This window comes from Schistocerca cancellata, chromosome 1 (assembly GCF_023864275.1).
Source record: "Schistocerca cancellata isolate TAMUIC-IGC-003103 chromosome 1, iqSchCanc2.1, whole genome shotgun sequence".
Taxonomy (NCBI): Eukaryota; Metazoa; Arthropoda; class Insecta; order Orthoptera; family Acrididae; genus Schistocerca; species Schistocerca cancellata.
In genome coordinates, this window is record NC_064626.1 from 1172954464 (window position 1) to 1172972974 (window position 18511).

General features: G+C 39.1%; 1 protein-coding gene across 2 annotated transcripts; it reads left to right on the forward strand.

The window, feature by feature from the left end:
• The first annotated feature begins 3379 nt into the window (after positions 1-3379).
• Positions 3380-17371, forward strand: LOC126094127 (protoporphyrinogen oxidase). Of its 2 annotated transcripts, none has more exons than XM_049908772.1 (2): positions 3380-3498; positions 15864-17371. In XM_049908772.1, the coding sequence occupies exon 2, from the start codon at positions 15877-15879 to the stop codon at positions 17275-17277; it is 1401 nt and encodes a 466-aa protein (XP_049764729.1). In that variant the 5' UTR covers positions 3380-3498; positions 15864-15876; the 3' UTR covers positions 17278-17371. The 2 variants fall into 2 exon arrangements, with proteins under 2 accessions (XP_049764729.1, XP_049764728.1); XM_049908771.1 differs by lacking the exon at positions 3380-3498 and adding an exon at positions 3506-4008.
• The last annotated feature ends 1140 nt before the right edge of the window (positions 17372-18511 follow it).

Sequence of the window (18511 nt, forward strand, 5' to 3'; positions counted from 1 at the left end):
TGCATTTTTACAGTTATCACTGTACCACTGCTACCTGAACCCAACAGAGTTGATCTAGAGCGAAGTTATGGAATCTGTCGCGAGAAACAAGACTTTTGCTGGCAAACGTACTGGAACTAATGCATAGAGCTTTGTGACACGTCACTGCCGAAAAATGGCGAAATGCAGAATAGCACTTCATAAAAGAGGAAGAGCAAATGTGGACTCTTTTAGTGGCTTGGGATTCTGTTGCTGATTGCCTCGTTATCAACATAGCAGTACTGGAATGTATTCCTCGGAATCCGATATGAAAGGAGTTCAGAGATTACCAGCGGTTGAATGTAATACCTTCAATGGCTTCAATATTTAATTACCTGGGAAATTATTACGCCATGTATAGCTAAGACAGAAAAATTACTCCCGTTAAAGTCAGATTTTTCATCACTCTTGTTTTTAATTACATTACAATGTTAGCTAAGATCGAAGACATGCTATGCTCTCCATCAGGTCACCTAAGAAGCATATCACCTGAGTTTTGCCATATATAATTTTATTCTGTTTAAAAATTAAATGACGTTCAAAGCTATATTGTTCTCTGTTTGTCTCGTTTTACGTCTTTACTGCAACTGTTCACGTCACTGCAGGTCCATGTTAAATGCGCTGGTAAAGCTGTTGTGCCCTATCATCGCTGAGTCTACGTATGCGTAACACACAGGGTAAAACATATCTACATTAAAGTACATGGCTGTACTTGAGACAGTTTGCTTCCACTCCACATGAAACGAAATCCAGTAACATTCCAGGAAACACAGAAGAATACATAGTGTAATAAAACTACCTGGAAGATGAAAACTGTGTGCTGGACCGAGACTCGTACTCGGGACCTCTGCCTTATGCTGGCAATGTTCTACCAACTGAGTTAAGCCTAGTTTAAACGACGACACTAGGATGCAGGCGACTGCGCTACCGGCCACTGCGCATGCGCCCTGTGCGTTTGCGCAACTAGTTGCTGAAACTAATCACTTTCGGCGTGTTCCAACTTTGGCGACACTAGTTGCATGCATTTTGAGGTTATGTGTGTTCGTAGAGTGTAGACAAACTGAAATACGCAGTAGGGAACGGAGAATAATGTTCGCTTTTTGGATATCTATGTATCTGTGCTTCGCATAGGTGTTTGTGGGATTTCAGTGATGTTGATCACAAAAATAAGCAACATATTGCTGCTGCTGAGACCGTCATGTGCGATCATAGCATGGATTGTTTGACAATATCTGAGCTGCAGGGTAAAATGTATTGAGTTAAGATCATATGTACGATACAAGCAAGTGTAATTCTAGCTGTGGCAATGCTCTCGTCTACAAGACTAAAATCCCATCGTTCGAGTTGGGCATCTCTTTGTTAAGGAATATTGTTGACAGGAAGGAAGACTATGCAAATTCAAGAAGCTGCATTCTTTATTCAGTATTCATCCATCTGAAACGTCGCTGCAGTGTTCCCCATTCACATACGTTAGAGTTTTGAAACATTGCCACTGTAAAGATCTGGTTTCAAGAGAGTAGTTTGCAAACCATTCTCTTCTTAATGCAGCCTGCTTCGAGTAATTATTGTTGCTAATAATAATTATTGCTGTTAATGTTAATAATTATTGGTGTTAATGAAATAGCGTCATCACCAACTAAAGCCGTTTCTTATAGCATGCTGAGTGTTCTCTATTGTAATGCACGCAATATGACATGTGATTTCAGTTCTGGCGACAATACTTCATGCATTACGGTGCCTTTATTTCTTATCGCATAATTTATTTAGAAGAAACGTGAACAGTTCTGGTGACATTCTAAGATAGTTAAAAGAACTTCTTGGACCTTCCGTTATAAATTATTTCAGCATGAGTGCTGAGCAACCGAGCTGACGTTTTTTCTTCATCCATTCACGAATCGAAACATGTTTCTTATTTTTTCTTATGTAGTGATTCCACACAACAAGCTTTAACTCGTGCGACATGCAGCTGTCTAAACTTTCATTTCAGACACGACTCAGGGACCCACAAAACGACGAAACTGAAGTGTATACTGGTGTCGCCATGTCTACAGTCATATATGAAACCACTTGAGTGTAACTCATTCCACTCAACGAGTGGCGCAACCCAATGTCGTAGTGTAAACCAGGCTTTACCCAAGTACACCCCACGACCCCTAACACAGCGTTACTTCCGCAGTTCCTTGTCTCCTACCTTCCAAACTTCACAAAAGCTCTCCTGCGAAACTTGCAGAACTAATAGTCCTGGAAGAAAGGATATTGCGGAGACATGGCTTTGCCATAGCCTAGGGGATGTTTCCAGAATGAAATTTTCGCTCTGCATCGGAGTGTGCGCTGATATGAAACTTCATGGCAGATTAATACTGTGCACCGGACCGAAACTCGAATTCGGCACCTTTGCCTTTCACAGGCAAGTACTCTATAACAGAGCTCATGGGTAGCTCAGTTGGAGCCGGCACGGTAGCTCATAGAGTGTTCGGACGCCCACCCCGAACAAAATCAACGAACAATATAGAACAAAACGAGGAAAAAAAATTGGTAGAGCACTTGCCCGCGAAAGGCAAAGGTCCCAAGTTCGAGTCTCGGTCCTGCACATAGTTTTAATTTGCCAGGAAGTTTCATATCAGCGGCCACTCCGACGCAGAGTGAAAGTTTCATTCTGGAAACATACTGTAATGTTTACAGGCGGTTTATTCTGATGATGAATGGAGAATATACACTCTAATGCGGCAGGCGCAAAATTTGAATAGACATTATTTTTCAGATGAAGAAACACGCCTGTCAGCTTTCTTTGTACAACTCCTTCTTGGTGTTGTGATTTTTTTCCGTCGGTGTGTATTAAAATCCCCTACGTTTCGCTCCCTTAGGGAGGCATTTAAGCACAAATTCTTCCCTCGCTCTATACGTGAACGGAACGAGTAAAAGCCCTAATAACTGATACTATGCAACAGACCCTCTGTCATGCACTTCACAGTGGTTTGCAGTGTGTATATGTAGTGTAAGAACCGGGTATTGGTGAGAGTCGTGCAACCATGCCCCAACAATCCTTGGATGTTGGTTAGAATGTGAAACGGCCTGATTGGAAATTATGTAGTTCACGTTAACACCAATACCAAACGTTTTTGTACATTTGTTTTAAATTGATGTTTCTTGTGTCATCTTCCTTGAATTAAATATTTTATTCCACAAAAATTCAATTAATTTTAAGGGAAGGATCTTGGAGTCTTATGACATTAGTTTGACGCTGTTTCACCAGCCTTGGCTGGTAATTATGTAAACGTTATTGTTGAATTAATTAAATAAATGTGCGCAGACAGAGACTTATGTAGGAATTATTTCTCGGGGAGATTTTGTTGTATCACAGTAATGTTAGACTGTGGTTGTATGTAGCGTAGTGGCGCCGGTTAACCAAAGTATGATTTCTTTGTCGTTAGCTGTGATGCGAAGATGTTTGTAACCTGTGAAGCTAAAATGCAAACACCGGTTTGTTTTGGTTTTCATAGCTCATATACTTCATATGTTAAAGGTGTTGGAAACGAAGAGGGTGTTGTAGGTTTACTTATCAGTAACGAATGACAAAATAGGAAAGACTCGTGTCGTCATGAATCAGCAGTTTTTTTATTTCGTATTCTACTCTTTTTACCTGAAAAAGAGCAAAGATGTTTAGAGGTCTTTTGTAGTATGAAAGAAAAAAAATCGGAACAGTCACTGCTGTATTCGGATAAAAGGGGTCACTGAAATCATATGATAAATTATTGTGTTGTTTTTCTTTCGTATAATTATGTCAGAGAAAATAAGTAACTTTTTTGTTACGTATCATCAATGAAACCCAGTCGCGTAATCGGTTCACTAAATGAACGACACAATGTTTTCGTTGTACACAACTTGAAAATAAGTTTTTGGAGGAACGATTAAACAATACTACTTAAAGACGTTGTTACCGATGTTGTTAATTTGGACTTAGTGTAAACCTATGAACGCATAGTTTTCAAGGCGAGTATATACAATTGAATAGAAAATTCAGTATTATTGGTTTTAAACTAGGTTATTCAATGAAAAGTGACATAGGAAATCAACTCGACACTTTTTAGAAATTTGTTCCGGCCAGTTGCTTCGTTGTGAAGTACTACAGTCTAAATCATTTATACCTCCTCACACAGCTCTACACTTAAGGCCTAATTCATTTTCGCCATTGCACGTTTACACCAGAACTTGGTACCCTAAATACTGTACAGCTTTTTTTCTTTCATTACTAGTATATTTTTGTACATGAGTTTAGGAGACACCGTTGCTTAATTAGTTTCTACGAATAGCCATGAAAATTTATAGTTTTGTGTTTGTTCCTATGGTACCATGGTGTTCTGTTTTGTGTACATGATCGCACGAAACAGTCTCGCTGAAAGATTCTTTAATGGTTGCTTTCCAACTCGTAGTCTTGTGGATCTATGTTTTATTAATTACGACTAGGTGCAGTTCACCTCTTTCACAAAACCCAATAACTGAATAGCCGGATAATTTTGAAGCTTACTCACTGCCAAATATGCGTCTAGTGTTCCAACTGCTGTGCCACTTGCAACTACTGTTGTGAAATATGTGTAGTGTTTTACATTTAGTACAATTACAAATTTAATTTATCTGCAGTAATATCTGTGTCATTACATGGTTAAGAGTAAATGGTGTGGGTCTTCAGTTAAAAAAATACTTGTTATGCCTACTGAAAATGTTAAACTGCCACATATATTGTAAAAATAATTGACTCTATAGCCTATCCTACAATTGAAGTTAGATGTTGAAAGGAGATCTACAAGGTTTTGAATTATATTTGGTGATGTTTTTCACAGTTCTTCATGAAGTGCAGCACTTGGTTATTCAGTGTTCACAAAGGGATAAAATATACACAAGAGTCTCCTGTAAAATTGTCCAGTGTGTAATATTAATGTGAGCCAAGTAATTGGGTTAGCCAGGAAAAGTTGAACTTTTTTTTAGACGTCCACCTGTGTCATTGGGTATTGTTGATAGCCTGAAATTTCAAAATTGTCTTTATTCAAAACTAATGCTTTTGAAGTAACAGTAAGATATTAAAATTCTGTGAAAAGAGTGAAGTGCTGTTTTTGACCTAAAATATCCAAATAATCTTTGGCCTCAATTCATCCTTGTAACTTAACACCAGGGGACTGAAATTCTTTGAAACAAAGAAACCTTATCCTGATCATGTGTGGTACCACCACCTCAGACTGTGATGCTTTCAGTGATGGTAACACCTAACCTGCCTGCAATATGTGTAGTGCAACAGATTTCCCCTCCCTCAGGGGGGCGAATAAAAGCTGGAGGGATACCATTCTTTGCCTTTAACTGAGACCATATTACAGAGTAAAATTCCTTAGGCAGATGAATGGATTTTAGAAACATTTACATTTTCTTTATATAGCAAAGGTTCCTGTTCTGTTTCCATTAATGTCAACTTTCCTTTGTAACCACTATGTCATCATGCAATCACTCAAATTTTACTTATCCAAGAATCGGGACACTTTGAGTGGAGATTTTCTTGTTATTACATCTTCAATGTAAACAATTAAAGTCTTGCTCCACATTCGTAACTGTGAATGTATGTGGGTTTAGATTCAGAGGGGGCAGAGAATGAGAATGAGCCATTGTTGTATTCTAGTCATCAATGTAAGATGGCTGTTTGATGCTGTTTTCCATTCCCATCACTTGCCAACTAACATTATGAAACTAATTAAAAACCTTTTCCGTGAAGTAACAATAAGATAGTGATCAAAGAGTACGTAATCTGTTCGACTACATACGTCTGTGAAATTGAAATCTGCTGCTGAGTGAAGTTCAGTATTGTGCTTCACCCCAAGCATAGTGAAATGTTTAGATCCTCCTTGACATGCTGTCCACACAGTGGTGAGATAGTAATGCTCCAGTATCCTCTACTCTTAGATGGCATTTCTTCTGAAGTCATACAGTATGTGAGTTATGTTTTTTGGAATGACACTGGAAGTTTGAAGTGGTCTTAAGCATGCTCCTTCAGAAACTGCAGGCCATTCAATTTGGCTGGTTCCGGCTTCAGAGAAGGAAGTGTTCTTAAGGTGAGAAAAGTTTGCTTCAGCACCCTGTTATTGTACAGACCTAAAATTACTGTTGACAGTGATGAGAGGTGGCCATCATTAGTACCTACATGGTATGGCCCCAAAACATGAGTGATGCACCTCCCTGCTGAGTCCATGAGATTGTATGTCTGTATGTATTGTATGGCATCAGACCACCACCACCACTTCTCTGTGATCATCTGACATCAGACAATACTGTACTCTGCAAACCACCATGAAGTGCATGTCAGAGGGTACGTCCCATCGTACCAATTGTTAGGGTTTCTTCCCATTTCATTCACAAATGAAATGTGAAAAGAATGAAGGTTTGAGTGCCTCTGTGTGTGCAGTAATTATTCTAATCTTATCATCACAATCCTTCTGTGAATGATATGTAGCAGGTTGTAGTATATTTCTAGAGTCATCATTTAAAGTTGGTTCTTGAAACATTTTTAATAGACTTTCACAGGATATTTTACATCTGTATTCAAGTCTCTTCCACTTCAGTTCCTTCAGCAACTCTGTGACACACTCCTACAGATCAAAGAAACGTTTGGCCGTTTGTGCTGTCCTCCACTGTATACGATCAATATACCCTATTATTCCTATTTGGTAGGGTTACTACACATTTGAGGAGTATTCTAGAACCGGTCACACAAGTGAACCTGCTTTACCCATGACTGAGCCTGTGTGATAATTGCATTTCATATCCCTACAAAGATATTTGTAAGAGTATGCTGATTCCCCAACAGTGACTCACTGGTATTATAGTCTTAGGATACTACTTTTTTCGTTTTGTGAAGTGCACAGATTTACAATTCTAAACTTTTAAAGCTAGTTGCCAGACTTTGCATCACTTTGAAAACCTTATCAAGATCTGACTGAATATTTATGCAGCTTCTTTCATACAGTACTTCATTACAAATAACTGTGTCATCTACAAAATTTCTGAGGCTATTATTAATATTGTGTGCAATGTTATTAATATACAACAAGAATAGCAAGAGCACCAACACACTTTTCTGGGACACACCTGAAGTTACTTCTATAGCAAATGAGGACTCTCCATCCAAGATAACATGCTGCATCCTCCCTACCAAAAAGTCCTTAATCTACTCACAAATTTCACTCGATACCACATGTGATTGTACTTTTGACAATAAGCATAGGTGTGGTACTGAGTCAGATGCTTTTCAGAAGTCAAGAAATACTACATCTACTTGACTGCCTTGATCCGAAGTTTTCAGTGTGTCATGCGAGAAAAGTACGAGTTGGGTTTCACATGGTCATTGGTTTTGGACACCATGCTGGTTGACATTAAGGAGGTCATTCTGTCCGAGGTACCTCATTATGTTTGAGCTCAGCGTGTGTTACAAGAATGGACAACAAACTGATGTCAAGGATACTGGACGGTAGATGTGTGAGACCTGTGCTTTTTTCCAAGAACTGGGCATAGTTTTTTGTTTGTTTGAGGGATATTATAGTTGGGAGAGGGGCTACTCAGCCACAAATTCACTATACTTGTATAATCTGTCAACAGGGATTACATCGGGCCCTAGAGGTTTGTTCAGTTTTAACAATTTCAGCTGTTTCTCAATACTGCTGACACTAATGCTTGTTTCATTCCTGCAAATCAGACACTTGCTGATAAAGAAACCCCGATGTCAGTGGCACAGGTACAATTTCAGGTGTTCCTTTGCCGAAGTTCACCATACATCATGGTGAAAGGGGGGGGGGGGTTGTACTGTTACTCATAAAGGATGCTTAGTTGCATACTGTCTGAAATGGAAGTCCTCCCAACCACCTTCAAAAGGAAGCATACAGTTCTGTTGCAGTCTCTTAGCAGTACCTATGAGCTGTAATTTGTAGGTAGTGGTCATTAACTGGTGTTGTTGAATGTGGGCAACCACTAACTCAGTTCTTCATTGTTTTGTTCCTCACAATAGTGGCTGTTGGATCAAATTTAGTTGTTGTACTGTACACCAATTCAATGGGCATCTTCATGTGCTGACAACACTTCTTGCTGTAAAGTGACAGTATGTACATGTTTTAAGGTTGAAATGGCTCTTTGAGACATGCTGAAAGACAGAAAAATGTAAACAGTCCACATTTCTCCATCCACTATTGGAGAGACAGACTGCTCAACAGAACTGCACTGAGAATGCATGTGTACCTTCTAAACACTAGTGGCTGTATGCAGTAAATACCTGTGATAGAAAGAGTATTGAGAAAGATGTTTCTGATCAACAAGCACAAACTGTGCGAGTCATGAAGTTGATACTAAAACTTTTTTTCAGTTATTAAAAAATTAAGATTACAGATCATAATGGGTAAATAAGTATTTCCACAGGAATATAAATCTATAATATTCAGGCTAAGTTACAGATCTGAGTATTACCATGACCTTGATTAGAAAAATGATGAGAAAAATACTGATGATATCAGTGGTCAAAGCTGAATGGCAGTATTGCAAACTATACTGCACCACAATACTGTGCCTAAGTGTTTTTTGTAAACATTCCTAAGTTGTGGCAATTGAAGTTTTGAATAAATTTTGTGAATCTTACTCGTAGACTCTCTTAAATGTCAGAGTATATTTTATTCACTACAATAAAATTTGTTGACAGCATGCTGTTAACTGATGTCTTCATATTACTCACAATATTAATTTTGTGTAATGCAGTAAGAGGGTCCGCAAAATCACTGATGAAACAGTCTTCCTTTTTAAAGTTTTGTCACCGACAGTAAATGGTTATAATTACTGTATGTTTGGCAGCTGAAGTATAGGTTACTGCATGCATGAGGTGCATTCAAGTTGTAACACCTCCGATATTTTTTTTCTCATTAATTAATTTATCCCCCCCCCCAGAACCATGGACATTGCCGTTGGTGGGGAGGCTTGCGCACCTCAGCGATACAGATGGCCGTACCGTAGGTGCAACCACAACAGAGGGGTATCTGTTGAGAGGCCTGACAAACGTGTGGTTCCTGAAGAGGGGCAGCAGCCTTTTCAGTAGTTGCAGGGGCAACAGTCTGGATGATTGACTGATCTGGCCTTGTAACACTTGCTGTGCTGGTGCTGCGAACGGCTGAAAGCAAGGGGAAACTACAGCCATAATTTTTCCGAGGGCATGCAGCTTTACTGTATGGTTAAATGATGATGGCGTCCTCTTGGGTAAAATATTCCGGAGGCAAAATAGTCCCCCATTTGGATATTCGGGCGGGGACTACTCAGGAGGATGTCGTTATCAGGAGAAAGAAAACTGGCATTCTACGGATTAGAGCGTGGAATGTCAGATCCCTTAATCGAGCAGGTAGGTTAGAAAATTTAAAAGGGAAATGGATAGGATAAAGTTATTAATAGTAGGAATTAGTGAAGTTCAGTGGCAATAGGAACAACTCTTTTGGTCAGGCGAATACAGGGTTATAAATACAAAATCAAATAGGGGTAATGCAGGAGTCGGTTTAATAATGAATAAAAAATAGGAGTGCGGGTAAACTACTGCAAACAGCATAGTGAACGCCTTATTGTGGCCAAGATAGACACGAAGCCCACGCCTACTACAGTAGTACAAGTTTATATGCCAACTAGCTCTCCAAATGACGAAGAAATTGTAGAAATGTATGATGAAATAAAAGAAATTATTCAGATAGTGAAGGGAGATGAAAATTTAATAGTCATGGGTGACTGGAATTCGGTAGTACGAAAAGGGAGAGAAGAAAACGTAGTAGGTGAATATGGATTTGGGCTAAGAAATGAAAGAGGAAGCCGCCTGGTAGAATTTTGCACAGAGCACAACTTAATCATAGCTAAGACTTGGTTCAAGAATCATAAAAGAAGGTTGTATACATGGAAGAAGCCTGGAGATACTGACAGGTTTCAGATAGATTATATAGTGGTAAGACAGAGATTTAGGGACCAGGTTTTAAATTGTAGACATTTCCAGGGGCTGATGTGGACTCTAACCACAATCTATTGGTTATGAACTGCAGATTAAAACTGAAGAAACTGCAAAAAGGTGGGAATTTAAGGAGATGGGACCTGGATAATCTGAAAGAACTAGAGGTTGTACAGAGTTTCAGGGAGAGAATAAGGGAACAGTTGATAGGAATGGGGGAAAGAAATACAGTAGAAGAAGAATGGGTAGCTTTGAGGGATGAAACAGTGAAGGCAGCAGAGGATCAAATAGGTCAAAAGACGAGGGCTAGTAGAAATCCTTGGGTAACAGAAGAAATATTGAATTTAATTGATGATAGGAGAAAATACAAAAATGCAGTAAATGAAGCAGGCAAAAAAGAATACAAACGTCTCAAAAATGAGATCGACAGGAAGTGCAAAATGGCTAAGCAGGGATGGCTAGAGGACAAATGTAAGGATGTAGAGGCTTATCTCACTAGGGGTAGGATAGACACTGCCTACAGGAAAATTAAATAGGCCTTTGGGGAAAAGAGAACCACTTGCATGAATATCAAGAGCTCAGATGGAAACCCAGTTCTAAGCAAAGAAGGGAAAGCAGAAAGATGGAAGGAGTATATAGAGGGTCTATACAAGGGCAATGTTCTTGAGGACAATATTATGGAAATGGAAGAGGATGTAGATGAAGATGAAATGGGAGATATGATACTGTGTGAAGAGTTTGACAGAGTACTGAAAGACCTGAGTTGAAACAAGAGATTAGACAACATTCCATTAGAACTACTGACAGCCTTGGGAGAGCCAGTCCTGATGAAACTCTACCATCTGGTGAGCAAGATGTATGAAACAGGCGAAATACCCTCCGACTTCAAGAAGAATATAATAATTCCAATCCCAAAGAAAGCAGGTGTTGACAAATGTGAAAATTACCAAACTATCAGTTTAATAAGTCATGGATGCAAAATACTAACGCGAATTCTTTATAGACGAATGGAAAAACTGGTAGAAGCCGACCTCGGGGAAGATCAGTTTGGATTTCGTAGAAATAATGGAACACGTGAGGCAATACTGACCCTACGACTTATCTTAGAAGCTAGATTAAGGAAAGGCAAACCTACGTTTCTAGCATTTGTAGACTTAGAGAAAGCTTTTGACAATGTGGACTGGAATACTGTCTTCCAAATTCTGAAGGTGGCAGGGGTAAAATACAGGTAGCGAAAGGCTATTTACAATTTGTGCAGAAACCAGATGGCAGTTATAAGAGTCGAGGGACATGAAAGGGAAGCAGTGGTTGGGAAGGAAGTGAGACAAGGTTGTAGTCTCTCTCCGATGTTATTCAATCTGTATATTGAGCAAGCAGTGAAGGAAACAAAAGAAAAATTCGGAGTAGGTATTAAAATTCATGGAGAAGAAATAAAAACTTTGAGGTTCGCCGATGACATTGTAATTCTGTCAGAGACAGTAAAGGACTTAGAAGAGCAGTTGAACGGAATGGATAGTGTCTTGAAAGGAGGATATAAGATGAACATCAACAAAAGCAAAATGAGGATAATGGAATGTAGTCGAATTAAATTGGGTGATGCTGAGGGAATTAGATTAGGAAATGAGACACTTAAAGTATTAAAGGAGTTTTTGCTATTTGGGGAGCAAAATAACTGATGATGGTTGAAGTAGTGAGGATATAAAATGTAGACTGGCAATGGCAAGGAAAGTGTTTCTGAAGAAGAGAAATTTGTTAACATCGAGTATAGATTTAAGTGTCAGGAAGTCGTTTCTGAAAGTATTTGTATGGAGTGTAGCCATGTATGGAAGTGAAACATGGACGATAACTAGTTTGGACAAGAAGAGTATAGAAGCTTTTGAAATGTAGTGCTAAAGAAGACTCCTGAAGTTTAGGTGGGTAGATCATGTAACTAATGAGGAGATATTGAATAGGATTGGGGAGAAGAGAAGTTTGTGGCACAACTTGACTAGAAGAAGGGATCAGTTAGTAGGACATGTTCTGAGGCATTAAGGAATCACCAATTTCGTATTGGAGGGCAGCGTGGAGGGTAAAAATCATAGAGGGAGACCAAGAGATGAATACGCTAAACAGATACAGAAGGATGTCGGTTGCAGTAGGTACTGGGAGATGAAGAAGCTTGCACAGGATAGAGTAGCATGGAGAGCTGCATCAAATGAGTCTCAGGACTGAAGACCACAACAACAATTAATTTATGGAAACTATGAAACTTTTTTCACTTTGTGACATAATCTACCTGCTGCCAAACACATTTTTCACAATGTTGACACCATGATTCCATGGCTGTCATAAACATTTGTGTAGGAGTGTGGTCTGACTACGGGAAATCAGTGATGCAGTATCGGTACACTAGTGAATGTGTGACCACGGAGTGTGTGTATAGTCGGTGAAAATGGCAATGTTGCATTCATTGTCACAATCAATGAAAAGAAAGTCTCATTGATGCCACCATCAAACATTAACATTACTGCCTTGTGGTTTGTCATTATTTGTGGCAACCACCTGGAGGACACTTTTTGCATTTTCAGGTTTTCATGCAAAGATCCTACAAAATAACAGCTTTGGGGGCGATGTGTTCAGTTCTCACTTGGCGACCCTTCAAAACAACTTTCTCTATTCACTTAATCATTTCATCAGATCAGCAGGTGCAAGGCCGAGATTGTCTTGCTTTGTTGTCACACAATGTTCGACCTTCTTAGAACTTTGAACACATCCAGGACACTGTCACCATGCCTCATTCAATTGGCGATGAATTTCAGTCAGTTTCACACCACACAAATGGAGAAAATGAATGATTACATGCTGCTCTTGTAAAGAAAATGTCACCATTTTAAGTATCAAAAACAGTCCTCACTCTCACCACTACCGCTACAGTTCTGTGTACCACACCGTGCTGCTGTCTCTGTTCAATCACAATGAGTGCACCTGTATTTTAAAATAAACCTCTTGCTTCTCTCTGTTTCCAGTCCTGAGGCAAAAAATCAAAGGTGTCATAACTTGAATGCACCTCGTAGTTTGCTAAACTTTCTGCCTTTTCTTTGTTGTAAGTTCCTGTAAAAAATGTTGAGAAATAAAACTGTATAAGCTATAAAATCCTGTTATTCTTAGGCACTACTTGTTTCACAGCACTTAGAGGTGCAAAATTGGAGTTAAATCATGATATACATAACACATTACTACTAGACGACCCAGCATTCAAAGTCAGTCCAATAGAGTAGATTATTCGCAATAAGGGCCTACATCCCAAAAATAATAAAATATGGAGAAGAATGCTTCCGTCAAACTGATCATGAAAGTCTAGAGGTGAACACCTACTATCATATGATATCTAAGTGACAATCCACTGGCTGAAAACGTTTGCTCTCATAACAACAGTGTCAAGGAATATGGACTGGTGCCTAAGGGTTCCCACTGAAACCAAGAACAGAGCTAGGCACTGATATGTAAAATGCAACCCAGGATGCCCAAGTACTACTGAGAAACATGAGTAACCTCCACTCAGAAGTCCATTTTCCTTTACATAGCGTTTTTGTGTCAACAAAAGTGTTTAGCCAGTGGACTAAAATCAAACATTGGAAGATCCAGGATGGAATGTAACAATATTATGAGAAGGTTAAGTTGCTAATCACCATATAGCGGGGATGCTGATTCGCAGATAGGCACAACAAAAAGGCCTTCAATTACAGCTTTCGGCCATTGGCCTTCGTCAACAACACACGCACACACGCACGCACACACACACACACACACACACACACACACACACACACACACACACACACACACAACTACAGTCTCAGGCAACTGAAACCAGTTTCAGTTGCCTGGGACTGTAGTCGTGTGTGTGTGTGTTGCAGCATGCGTGTGTCTACGGCCGAAAGCTTTAATTGTGAAAGTCTTTTTGTTGTGCCTATCTGCGACTCAGCATCTCCACTGTATGATGAGTAGCAACTTTCCTTTTCATAATATAGCCAGTGGACTGTCACTTAGATGCCATGTGATATTGGGTGTTCACCTTAACTTGTTGAAGTTCATTTTGATGGTAGCATTCTCCACCATAATTTATTACTTGTAGGACATAGGCCTTTTTTTGCGAATAATCTATTTCAAGGGACTGACTACAAATGCTGGTTCTTCTCATAATATGTAATGTATGTCATGACTCAACTCCAACTTTCACCTGAAGCTGCAGCTGTAAGTGCTGTGAAACTGGCAGTCCTAAGAATAAAAGAATTTTAGAGCTGAAGTGATTTTATTTCTCAACATGATTTATCGTGGCTGTGGTTGCTCAAACTATAAAGTTTTTTGCACACCTATAGGAAAAGCTGTGGAGTTCACATGTGCATTGCAACTAAACTTGTTGTTGTAGAACAGTATGCCCCCACTGCTCAACTCACTGATGTTAATTACACAATCATCTCAACTGATATGAAGTCCCCAAATTTACATGTCTTCTGAGATCCCTTATTTTCCACCCGTATCTTTCAAACATTTTCCCATCCCTTATTTTCCACCCAAATATTTTTCAACATTTTCCCTCTCGGAAATGAATGTTTAGTTACGGTAGACTGAAGATGCACACTGAGGTGATAAAGAGTCGTGGGATGCCTCCCAATATCATGTCAGGTCTCCTGGTGTAGTGCAGCAATTCTTCAGGCCATGGAGTCAGCAAATCATTGGAATTCTTCTGCAGAAATGCTGAGCTATGCTGCCTCTACTGCCATTCATAATTGTGAAAGTTTGCTGGTGCAGGATTTTGTGCACAAACTGACCTCTCAATTATGTCTCATAAATGTTTGATGGGATTCATGTTGGGTGATCTGGGTGGCCAAATCATTCGCTAAAATTGTCCAGAATGTTCTTCACACCAATAGGAAACAATTGTGGCCCAGTGACATGGTGCATTGTCATCCATAAAAATTCCGTCGTTGTGGTCTCCAGGTAGCCAAACTTAACCACTTTCATTCAGTGTAAATGCAGTCCACATCATTATGGAGCCACCACCAGCTTGCACAGTACCTTGTTGACAACTTGGGTTCATGGTTTTGTGAGATGTGCACCACATTAGAATCCTACCATTAGCTCTTACCTCATCTGACCAGTCCATGCCTTTCCTTTCATGTAAGGTCCAACTAACTTGGTCACGAGCCCAGGAGAGGTGCTGCAGGCAATGATGTGCTTTTAGCAAAGGCACTCACATGGTCATCTGCTGCCATAGCCCATTTTCACCACATTCTCTTAACGGATACATTCGTTGTACATCCCACTTTGATTTCTGCAGTTATTTCATGTCTGTTAACAGTGGCAACTCTATAGAAATGCGGCTGATCTGTCATTAAGTGAAAGCCAAAGGCCACTCTCATGCTCGTGGTGAGAAGTAATGCCTGAAATGTGGTATTCTTGGCATGGTCATGATACTGTGGATCTCAGAATATTAAATTCCTTATTTCTGAAATGGAATTTCCCCCGTGTCTAGCTCCAACTACCACTCAGGGTTCAAGATCTGTCAATTCTCATTGTGCAGCCATAATCTGAAACCTTTTCACTTGAATCACCTGAGAACAAATGGCAGCTCACCAATGCACTGCTCTTTTCTACCACATGTACGTGATACGACCTCCATCCATGTAGGCATCTCGCTATCCCATGACTTTTGTCTCCTCTGTGTAACTACAGGTTGTGTTCCAATTTCTGAGACATTTAATTATGTATCTCGTTAAAGGAGGTACTCGCTACCTCTTGTCTGTTTTTAAACCACACATGTAAATACATATTACTAATTTATTGAACAAACTTCTTTTCCATTTTTCAACAGCTGTAGGAGCACAATGATTGGTGTTCTTGGTGGCGGAATCAGCGGACTTGCAGCTGCTCATTATCTCTTGAAAACAAAAGTTCAGCCAGTTACAGTTCTGGAAGCATCACATCGCATTGGAGGCTGGATACAAACAACAAATTCTCCAACTGGAAATATATACGAACATGGGCCAAGGACAATCAGAGTCCGAGGTCCTCTGGGAGAGAACACACTTCTCTTGGTAAAGGAACTGGGATTGTCAAATAAAGTGTTGCCAATACCTAGTACACATCCTGCTGCACGGAATCGAATGGTGTATGTTGACAAGAAGCTACACCTGTTGCCATCCAACCTTACTTCAGTATTGCTTCCAAAACCACCTTTCACAAAACCAATCATTAGTGCTTTACTGAAGGATATCTCCACTGCCAAGAAGGAAGTCAGTGATGAAAGCATATATGATTTTGTGGAAAGGAGATTGGGTAAAGAACTAGCTGAATATGCTATTAGTCCACTAATTTGTGGTGTGTGTGCTGGTGATGCAAAGAAGATAAGTGCAAAGTTTCTGATGAAATCATTGTTTGAGGCAGAACAGAAACATGGTTCAATTTTTAAAGGCATGATGATGAATATGTTACAGAATAGGAAGAATAAAATGCCTCCAAGTCAGGATGAACTATGTGAAAGAGCCAGGAAAGAGAGATGGAATGTTTGGTCTTTAGAAGGGGGCATGGAGGAACTGCCCAAGGCATTAGAGTCTAATGTTAGGCAAAAAGGTTGTGAAATAGTTCTTAATGCTCCTTGTACAGAAATGCAAATACTGAATGACAAGGAAGTGTTTGTGAAGGCTGGGTCAGTTGAACACAAATTTAATCATGTATTTTGTGCCTTGCCAGCATACAAACTTGCTGAACTTGTTCACAGACAGCACCCTCAACTAAGCAGTGACTTGGCAGCTATACCATATGTTTCTGTTGGACTTGTGAATTTGCAGTATGATGGGAAATGTTTGAAGCAAGATGCCTTTGGATTTCTGGTACCACCATCACAGAAGCTCCCAATATTGGGAATTGTTTTTGACAGTTGTTGTTTTGGTAAGAATGATAAAACTGTTCTCACTGTAATGATGGGAGGGGCATGGTTTGAAGAACTATTTGGAGAAAATCCTAGTCCAGATACTTTCTTATCCACTGCAGTAAAATATACTACAGATATCCTTGGTATTGTAGGGAAACCAGAATCACACTCTGTTTCTATCCTTCGGAACTGTATACCCCAATATGTATTAGGTCACCATGATAGAGTAGATAGAATTAGGAAGTACATAAAACAGAATAACTTACCAATATCAGTTGTTGGAGCACCTTATGATGGTGTTGGTGTGAATGATGTGATATTCTCATCAAAACAAGCTGTTGTTAATATACACTGAATTACATTTCAACAGCCACAAGTTTATTTGTTGCCTTTATAAGATTACTTGTGAAGAATATTTCATTCATGATATCATGTTTCAGGAGAAGGTTTGAAGTGTAAAAAAATTCTGAGTAGAGAACACTTTGCAGAATACCTCACACAATCCAAACAATAGGATAAGGAGTATGTGACATCAAACATATCCCATTTTGGAGTTTTTGTTTGTCAATTCTGATTTCACTGCTAGGCTGATTAGTTTAAAAATGTGTTCTCTTACTGAAATCTATTGTTAATTATTTTTGTACTCTTAATACTGATTGAAATGTAACATATCATGACATATGCTCAAATGTAATGTCTGTACATTTGCTTCAACTTATCATGGAGAATTTTGATTATAATGTTTCTAAATGGAACTGTAATATTACAAATCAGTGTTTGTTACCATTACCAAAGCAGTTTTATACTTTTTTGCAGTTTAGGTTCACTTTTGATATGCTAGTACTTGAAACTGAATATCAGATGTATCTCCATTCCTAAAAGACTGTGCAATTTGTGTATATAATTGTTGAATAAAATCTATTTATTTTCCCAGTAAATTCCTGGAAGAAATATTTCATATGCAGTTATTTATTTAGTCTAAAATGGACTAAAACAGTTTTCAAAGAGGGGTAGAAAAGAAAGATCTGTGAAGATTATTATTAAAGTTACGAGAATGATTGGGTTTTGGTTCACTGTTGTCCTTTAGACAAATAAATGCAATAGCAGTAACTTGTACTATTTATTGTTCAAAGTTTCTACAATTCATGGCCAAGTCTTCTGTTTCTACAAGGTTTTCAAAAGGATATAGTGAAAGCAACCAAAGGGAGGTCTTTGTGGCTTTTGTTCAGCCATAGTAATATACTTGCTGACAGGGTGAAAAGTCTCAAATCTGAACAATTTTGCATCTGCATTACAACCACACTTGGCCTGTGAAACCACCTGTGAGCATTGTTTTATGTCACCAGAATCTTTGTGTTAGAACAGCAATTCTTTTCCCACCTTTTAGGAACACTTCTGGTTCTGAAGAGCTAACAGATGGTAAAATTTCCTGAGGTAGTTAGTTGTGACAGTATAGTTCATCCACAGGGTGTCTAAAAGAATGCGTCAAATGCTATTCACAAAACATTTGCACCACTATGGTGGCACACTTTTCTCAGTTCTATTCACATCATCTGCTAAACTACACTCCTGGAAATGGAAAAAAAGAA